Raw genomic sequence first — 9,597 nt, 5'->3', positions numbered from 1 at the left:
CTCAATTTTGGAACTCATTCCTTGAGGAGAGGAAAAGAAAAAACTCACCACGCTGTGACCAAATTAGATTTCTGATATGTTGGCAACTTAACAAACAGTGTCATTTCCCGAAAACGGGGCATGGGGTCCAGTGGAAATGTCAGTACTTCAGTCACTTGTAATGGGGGATATTTGCAGTTTAATATGATTGAATGGTTAAATTTTTATTTAAAAAAGGTAATTAAAATTTGGTTTTGTACCTAATTAAAAATGGCTCGACATGGACTCAGCAGTGACTGTGTTCAGTTACAGGGGGCATCTTCTTTTCAAGAACTTGAGTTTAATTCTGGGAGGTGCGAGTTTTACTTACTGGAGCTCCTTTGTTTTGCAGAGATCATGATGCAGCCGTCCTTTTGGATTTCTTTTTAATAATGTGTGACCCTTCACCTTTGATCCCCTGACCTGCATTACCTTGGTAACCATTTCATTTTTTAATTTAATTTCATTTTTTGATTTTGGTGTACAAGCTGTAACATTTCATCTCTCAGAGTGTAACACGCTGATTTCCTCAAATAGCGATACCCCTTTGAGCGATAAACTTGCAAAATGCTGTCTTCGTTTTCTGTATTAAAATTCATTTCAGTTTTAAAAATAAAGTGTAATCTGTGTTTTCATCCTTTTAAAATTTTAAGTTTAATGAGTGCATTTCCCCACACAGTATATTTCCTCTTCTATTCATGTTTTGCAGTAGCCAGATGAACTTGGTGTTCACATGTAACTTGCACACACCCCAGACACCCACATCTCCTCCCCCACCCGACTCCCATCCCTACCCCCGTGCCCCCACCCCACCCCACCCCACCCCTCCCCATGGTCACCACACACACCTCCCCACCATCACCACGGTCAACACACACCCCTTCCTTTGCAGATTCACTCTCCTTTCAGAAGTGGTGGCAACTTGAACTTAACTGGTTTCTGCTGCCACGTTCTACCACCTCACATTACATTTTATATTCTCAAGTGTTGGTAGAAGAAAAAGTTTAGCCCTTGAATTCCACATATGGGTTGGAAGATAAGAAAGTTGTCTCCTTCCCAAAATTCACCTTTCCCCTTTCTTTAGTATTTTATCCTTTATTTGAGATGTAAGTTAAGAATGAATGACATTTCTAATGTGATCAGACGTGTCCTTTGCTGAAACCTGGTTAGTTGGCTCTGATGGTCCATACACCAGACTGACTGCTTTATGCCGCATGCTATTTTATGACTGCTTTTCAGACAATGCATTTGCAACTGTATTCCACTTTTCACAAAACTCTTATTCAAAAGCAAAAGCAAAACCTTGAGATTTAAAAATAAAAGTCAAACTTAAGTTAATTCTTTGAACTGGCAAGATATTCCTGAGAAATCATGTTCTTTAAAAAAAAGAAAAATCATGTGGCATCTCGTAGCATGGCCTGCTGAAGCACAGATTATTTTCTGAGTGTCTCATTATTTTATTCTCCAACATTTAATGCTGATGCTTTAATTGCACACAGCTGAAGCTGCTAAATGAGCACTGAAATGGATTTAAGTCCTCTCTGAGCTTTGTTGATACCTATAAAAGTTTATGTCATTCATTAGAACCACAAATTAAAATTAGTTGTAGTGAGCTGCTCATTGGAGATCGGAATGCTCACGAACACTTCTTCAGGCCTCCTTGCTCGTCTTTGTCTGTTATACTTAACGTACCTGGGAAACTGCCCTTGGCCTGTCGGGTGTCTTTTCACAGAATTGCAGAATGTCAGAGCTGTGAAGTATGAGTAGGTAAAACATCCCATGATTACAGAGCCAGAAAGGGCATGAATGTTCCAGGAGTGGGAGCAGCTTACTTATCCAACCTTGCATTTTAAGGTGATTTTTTTTTAATGGTAATGTTTTCAGAGTTGTGTGGAAATGTTTTCCAGGTTGCATCCTTTTATTTGTTCCTCTCTAGCACGAGAAGAAGGATAACGTGTGGCTCAGAATTTGCTGAACAGACATGTCAGGGCTGGAGGGGCTGTAAGCGGTGGTCTGATCCACTCTCCTTGCTAAAGCAGTCCTATGTCTGCCCGACTCCTGAGGGGGAGCTGGCTGCTGGTCCCCAGGGAGTCCCAGCTCCCTGTTGACAGAATCAGGGCCTCTTGACATCTCTCTGAAGGCTCCCAGGTCCTCTGAAGATAGTCAGACACTTTAAGTCCAGTAGGAGCTGAGGAGACAGTTAATAGGCACCCAGGAGAAATGTCTTCATTGTGATAATTTTTACTTTGCAATTTAGTCAGAGCTGGTATACATACGGTCACATTTGTTACCTATTGTCAGTGAGCAGCGCTTACTTGGTTAGTATTTAGGAATTCTAGTGAGTTGTAAATCATCTGGATGTTGTTTTTGTGAGCATGAGTCGGTGAGAAAACTCTAGGCTGAGAATCAGAAGACCTGCTTTGGACCGGCAGGGTCTCTGGATGTGCCAGGGGTCTCTTGTGAGGTAGCGACGCACAAGACTCAAAAACTCAAATAGAAAGACTTCAAAAGGCTTTCATGTTGTGGTTGAAATCAGTGAAATCATTTGTTCCACTTAATGTACAGGGGTTTGTGGAACATTTCATTGATTCGACTTCAGTTTTATCCTGTGTGAAACGTGGGGACTGTGTGTCTCCTACTAGCTTTTTAGGGTTGTTGGCAGGATAAATGAAAATGCATGACGGACACCCTGGGAGCCCAGAAGAAAGGTGGCTTTGAAATGGAACCTCATGAGAGGGCTGTGCTCTTGGCAGCCACAGTCTTTATGCTGGGAAGACGTGGTAGTGAGAGCTCTGGTGATCGGTTGGGAGCTCGGCCGCCTTGCGTGGAATCCTGCCTCCCACCTTGGCCCCTTGCAGGTGGCCTGGCGGAGACCATCATTTAACCTTTCTGTGCCTCAGTTTCCTCCTCTGCTTGTAATGCAGAAGACACAGGTTCGATCCCTGGGTTAGGTAGATCCCCATGCAAAAATTGCCTTCCGCAAAACTGGCCCCTGGTGCCAAAAAGGTTGGGGACCACTGGTTTATGGGAATAACCAGTGCTAGTTCAGATGCTTCAAGTTAAACCTGGGTTCTTAACCACTTAACAAGACAAGTTTAGATAATTAAGAGCCTGTTGGCCCTTTAATGGTAGGTTCTTTGGTTTTGGCTAATTTAGGCTAAATTAGGAGACGTACGAAAGACCCGTGGGCGAGACCCCCATTTTTTGCTTAGTCAGCACTTGCTCATTCTCTCTTAGCTTCAGTCAGCTGCCTAGTGAGCTGAAGAGTCAGAAAGCGTTGAGAGGTTTTTGCTTTGCTGTGAGAGGCTTCAGTGCTCCATCCTCGGTAGAATAAGGAAGAAGGAAGTCACTGCTGTGTGTCCTGTTTCCCCAAGTGTTTCCACATAATTATCTACATTAATCTCTGAGCTCCATGGTGTTCGTTAACTCCGTCTGGTCCCTGAGAACACCGATGCACAGGCAGGTTAAATGAGCTCCTTTGGGGTCACCCCTAGTGGGTCACAAAACTGGGTCTTGAGTCCAGTACTTCAGTCCAGGTACTGCACTTCTGGGACCCGCTGCTTTTGTTTGCTGGCAAACCTGGCGGCTCCCCTGACAGGAAATTCTGCCCTCCTCTGCACACATTCCTGTCCCTCAGCTACCAGCACCCCTGCCTTAATCAGGCCTTCAGTGCCCCGGGCAGGAAGGCCCTGCCTTCACATGGCACCTGGAGGGGCTCCGGGCAGCGGCTTCCTTGCTCTTGCTCTTTACCACACAGCTTTAAATCGTGGAGCCCTGACTCCATCCCAGGCTTGGGGCTGCCAGTTCAGAGAAACTTGATCAGCAGCGTGGAGAGACACGGGATATTTACAGTGCTCACAGCAAGGCATACCTGGAGCTGATATGTGCACACGTGGACTTGTGTGTCTTGCACACGGGCTGGTGCTGTTAGTTGTTGAGTTGCAGTGTAATCTGCAGTGCCCTTTATGGGTAGTTTGGTGGTTTACCCACCAGCCACCTTCCTGTGGGAGGAGAGTCCATCTGACCTCAGTAGGAGGTAGTCTTCTGAGAGTGGGCATCTTACCATCACAGAAACCAGGTTGGAGATTGCTTGTGGGGCAAAATGAAGCAGTGGGTGGTCTCTCCTTTGCCTTTTCACTCTCTTTTCTTTCCCTGTCTCATGTGCATTTATTCTTCAGTCCCTCCTTCCCTCTCCTCCCCAACCCTTCTCTTTCTTATCCTCCCCCTGTTTCACTTTTTCTCCATCATGTGCCAAATACTTCTGAATGTATCTGTCGTCAGGCTTTAAACACTTGAAATCCTGCAAGGGGCCTGGTGTTTCTCATAGTTGATTCCATGTGTCCTGGGACTTGTCTTTCAGAGGTGAAGGTGCTCCCTGAATCACTCCACAAACTGTCAGATTTTGTTTGTGATCATCAACCTTGAGTTGGGTGGTATATCTCGGGTAGATAACTTGGCATGGCTGTTTGAGAAGCGCCATCACTAACTAGGACTGAGTGCGGGGCAGTGATGGACTTAGCCCTCTAGTGGCACTTGCATCCAGCTTTTGGTGTGTTTGCTGCTGGAAGATCTGCGGTCAGGTGTCAGGCCCCCCCTGTCTGGTGCTGGGGAGCCGCTCCTGAGAGGACAGACCCTTCCCAGAGGCCTTCAGCCCGCTCAGTTGTGCTGCCCGGGGTGTGTGGGTGTCCCGTGGCCTTGCATGGTGGCCTGTGTGCCTTGGGAGGCTACAGGAAGTGCCCGACCCTGGGGGTAGGGTGGTGGAGGAGGGGCTGAGCAGACCCCTTAAGGGCAGTTCTGATGGCATTTAACCCCTCAGGAGGCAGTGAGGAGGATAAGAAACATGGTCCAACTGTGGAAGATACTTTTGCCATTCTTCAGTGAACATCTGCCCTCGTCAGCAGTGGGGTGACTGCTGGCTGAGGCGGTGGTGGGGATGCTGCGCAGTCAGAGCATGTGGGATGCAGCTCCTGTGTGTTCTCTCTGGCGGTTGTCCTCTCCTGGGAAACCGGGGCCCTGGTTGCCATGGCACCAGGTGACACGCCTCAGAATCACAGGCTTTAGACCACGGGACAGATGTGGGTGCCCGCACAACACGTGGATGGTCAGCCTGCAATGCCCCAGTCCTCCCCTCTCTCTTTACGGATACTTTGGAGTGTTTTTTCCCCTCTCAGGCCCTTGTGTCCCCCGCCGGGAGAAGCCAGAGGACTTTTCTCCTCCTTCTGTAGTGGTGGGAGAAGGACTGACAGCGAGGGGGCCAAGTTGGTGGCAGCATTTGACTCTGGGTTTCTCTTACCTGCCCTGGCATGTGTTCCACCGTCTGACACGAGTGCTGGCACGTAAGAGACACCCAGCCAACGTTCACTCTCCTTTCAGCTCTCATTAGCACAGGTAATTAAGAACAGGAGCTGATAGACAGCACGTATCTGTGCAGAGATATATCTGTAATTAAAGTTTTAATTAAAGAAACACCAGACCAGGCAGATGGTTCTGATGCCCGCATCCTGTAAACCAAACAACCGCGGCTTTTCGATCTTGCAAACAAGCAGAGCAGAGTAGCGACAGTGCTCCCAGAAGTAGACCAGGAGGCAGAGGTCGTCTTGTTAACTAGCCAGAGTCGAATCTTGGTAGCAGTCTCTGCTACACCAAACCCAGGGATAATCATCGCAGTTTGAAATGGAAATTCAGTACATCAAAGTTATGTCCCAACAAAAGCCTTTAAGCCTCCAGTCAAGGGCATTACCAGAGCCCAGCTGGTATATCACAAGGCATGTGGTTTTGTGCTAGATCACAAAAGCTGACAAAGTGTTATTTGGGATCATCAGCTAAATACAGTATTAAATTAGAGAGCTACCATCCTGACTGTTCAGGTTTGGCTCCCCATGTAGCAGGGCAGGACAGAGCTGGGACGGATGCCGCCTCCCTCCTGTGTGTCCTCTGTTCCGGGTCATGGTGACCTCAGTGGCCAGCCAGCTGCAGAATGAAAAAAATGAAACCATTCCTGGGTTAACAGGAAAAGATGAATTTCAGGTCTTGTCACTTCTGAGAAAAACCCGCCCCCGGGCTGTGCCCCTGTCATCAGGAGGCCAGAGCCACCCAGGAGGTGGGCAGGCAGTTCACTCTGACCTCTGGGGTTCTTCCCCCACTGACCCCCCTAGTTTCTTACCCTTCCTCATAATCACTTACGTATCCAGGCACGTGGTTTTCTGACATTCGTTGCAGGCAGGCACTTCTACACCTGAATTTTCTGCTAATGGACATAAATGTGTTTTTTACCACCGACATCTCACTCACTCGTTCTCACTTGGTAGAACCAACACTAAAGGTGTTCATTTCTTATTTCATGGGGAAGCATTTTAAAGGGTCAGGAGAGTAGTTGTCTACTCTGGCGGGTGATCATGTTGTCCCGTGTCTTTAAAGGAAGTAGGATTCTCACTGAAAGAAGAGCCATGTTATACCAGGACATGTATGAGTGTTAATATCTTCCCATTAAAGGCCCAACCCCAGGATGTTAGGACTCGTTAGTACTGTTTATCAGTCAGAACTCAGTCATCTTAGGAGAGCTGCTGTATCCATGGTACTGTGGTGGTTGTGAGTGTTGGGGGGTGTGAGATGGGTGGATGAAAGTTTTTTTTAACCACCGTTTTGCTTAGGAAAGACTTTCATTTGATGAGATGTTCTTTTTTTTTAGAAGTCAATTAAGTGTCAGCTGCTTTGACTAAATAGTTTTTTGTGCTTTTGCCCAGGAAGTGTTGTTAGACCTGTACAGAGCTGTGCTATTAGGTATTAAGTTGGTGTTTTACTTGCGGAATTGGAATCCGACTGTGGGGTCTATATCTTCTGTAGCTTGGTTAGAGAGTTGACCACATGAGCCCTGAGTATACAGCACAGTTTGTGACTGTAGGAGACTTTCTATGAGTGACACTGCTGCCCCTCAGAGCCTGGCTTTAAGGGCTCACGTCCAGGTTTCACCCTGGAGAAAAACACCAGAAGCCCACCTGGAATAGTCAGGGGTTTTTTCCTCTTGCTGCGGTGGGGTTTTAAGAGAATTTTGCCATCCCCGATAGCTGTATGACGTTGGGGGCTAGGCAGTGTTCTCCACTCCTCGAGAGAGACTTAAATTCAAAACATTTATCCATTTGTCCCATAAATATTTACCCAGTGCCTAGTAGCAGGCACTGTCCTAGGTACAGGAGTAAAGCAGTAAACAAAGCGAGGCCTGCTTTCAAAGAGCCTATTTTCTGGTTGGCCAGGAGGAGTTAGAAGCAGAAAGGTGACAGTGAGTGACTGCACAGCCCACTTTGAGGACCTCATCAGCGCTCAGAACACGGAGGAGACGGGCGCTGTTACTGTCCCTGATTCACAGAGAGGGAAACTGAGGCACAGAGCGGTTAAAAATAACTCACCCAGGGTCACAGCGCCAGTGCTGTTGGCATTTCAACCCAGGTTGTCTGCCTCCAGGTTTCATGAACACTGGGCCATCTTGTTTGCCTGTTAAAAAATAGCCTGATCTGTTTATTTCTACCTGAATAAAGAAACAAATACTGTATGATAATAAGTGTGACAAAGAACAGTGAATGTTCTGGATGTTGACGTGGGTGTGTGTGCACACGGGTGCTGCCTTGGCTGGTGTGGAGGGAGCAGGTGGCGCCCCTACGGCGATTTGAAGGAAGTGGCACTGTGATTCATGTAGATATCCGCGCGGAGGGTACTCCACGCGGTGGGAACAACAGAAGCAAAGGTCCCGGGGTAGTTGTGGGCTCAGCAATAGCAAAAGAGAAGCGAAAAGGCCTCTGTGGTCGCACTGGGTAAGGACAGTGGAGGGGAGCAGATGAGGTGGTTGGGCCTTGTAGGGCGTGGGCAGTTCTTTGGTTTTACTGAGTCAGAAGGGGAGCCAGCCAAGAATTTTTGAGCAGGAAAATTACGTGATTAAAACAATCACTTTGGGAGCTTCCCTGGTAATCCACTGGCTAAGACTCTGAGCTTCCACTGTAGGGTGCACGGGTTCGGTCTGCTCGTCAGGGATCTAAGATTCCAAATGCTGCATGGCTTGGCCAAAACAATATATATAAAGGGATCGCTTTCCATGCAATGCAGAGAGTAGTTTAGGGCAAAGGTTGGCTTACCTTGGCCCCAGGGCCAAATCCAGCTGCTGCCTGTTTCTGGGCAGCCAGCAAACTGAGGATGTTCTTTACATTGCTAGAGGGTTGGGAAAGAAGTAAGATGACTTGAGAATATTCTGTGGCACATGAAACTTGTATGAAATTCAGGTTTCAGTGTCCGTTCACGCTCCAGTTTTATTGGCACAGAGCCATGCTCAGTTGTCTGCGTAGTGTGTGAGGCTGCTTTCAAGCCACGGCAGCCAAGTTGAGTAGTTGCAGCAGAGACCATCTGGCTCACAGAGCCTGAGATATTTACTCTCCGGCTCTTTAAGAAAAAGTTTGTTGATCCCTGGTTTAGGGGGGCCAGGGATGGAGGCAGGGAGACTCGTGAAGAGACTGTTGCAGAGGCCTGTGGTGGCTCATCTGGACCAGGGCAGCGAGAAGCGGTCAGATGCTGGATGCATTTCAGGGGAAGAACTGAGTGGTTGTCTGCAAACGTGAGGACTTGGGGATGATGCCAATGTTTTTGCACCGAACAACTGGAAATGCAGTTCCCATTCACTGAGATGGGGAAGACTGGGAGCAGCAGGTGAGGGAGATGGGCCAGGAGACAGCCCTGTGTTGTGTTAATGTCACGATGCCACGTGGATAGGTGCAGAAGGCAGGCAGTTTAGAGGGGTCTTGACTTGAGCCAGGCTCCTCACTGTTGTCAGTGGATTGAAGGGTTGTAAAACTGCGGAATAAATGGAATCCGGTAGGGGGTGTGAATGGATGGAGCACAGAGGTACTCAGTGATGAGAGGAAGGGGAGAAGGGAGCGAAGGAGGTGAGAAGGGACTCCACGGAGGGAAACCAGGAAAGTAGAGTGTCTTGGAGGAGCGTGTGTCAAAGCAGCAAACAAGGTCGTCTGTGTCAAACCTTCTAAAGTCAGGTGAGATGCAGGCTGAGAGCTGACCCTGGGCCTGGCAGTGTGGGTCAGTGGTGACTTTGATAAGAGCCAGATGAATGAAATGGCAAGGGTGTCACTGACTCTAGCTGGTTCAAGCACAAACGGGAGGAGAGGAAGCAGAGCAGGTGCTTTGGAAGCTGTGTTTTCTGCTGCCCCAGTGTGGGCTGGGAGGATGCCGAGAGCTGGATTTGACCTAGGTTTGGAAGTCTGCCTGGGGAGTGCTGGCAGGGGAGGGGCAAGGGAGCCAAGCACCCGTGTGATGGTGGGTAGTGGCCTCTGGACCAAGCAGGGGGCAAACGTGAAGCATGAGTGAGAGGAGGGGCAGCAGGAGGCCCTGGGTCACTGTATTCAAGGAACTGTTGTTCAGTTGCTCAATCATGTCTAACTCTTTGCAACCCCATGGACTGTAGCCCACCAGGCTTTTCTGTCCATGGGATGACCCAGGCAAACATCCTGGAGTGGGTTGCCATTTCTTACTCCAGGGGATCTTCCTGGACCAGGGATCGAACCCACCTCTCTTGCATTGGCAGGC

At 48.3% G+C, this 9,597-nt stretch overlaps 1 protein-coding gene across 1 annotated transcript in view; it reads left to right on the top strand.

Annotated features, from left to right (window-relative positions):
* CAMTA1 (calmodulin binding transcription activator 1) overlaps window positions 1-9,597 on the top strand; it is a 117,595-nt gene that overhangs the window by 82,657 nt on the left and 25,341 nt on the right. The window contains exon 4 of the mRNA XM_027975693.3: window positions 371-9,597. This exon is cut by the window's right edge and continues 25,341 nt beyond it. Coding sequence (XP_027831494.1) covers window positions 371-379 — 9 coding nt within the window. The 3' untranslated portion in view covers window positions 380-9,597. The remainder of the gene's footprint in view (window positions 1-370) is intronic.

Source organism: Ovis aries, chromosome 12 (assembly GCF_016772045.2).
Source record: "Ovis aries strain OAR_USU_Benz2616 breed Rambouillet chromosome 12, ARS-UI_Ramb_v3.0, whole genome shotgun sequence".
Classification (NCBI taxonomy): Eukaryota; Metazoa; Chordata; class Mammalia; order Artiodactyla; family Bovidae; genus Ovis; species Ovis aries.
The sequence above is the reverse complement of the archived record's forward strand: the minus strand, read 5'-3'. Positions and strand labels throughout refer to the sequence as shown.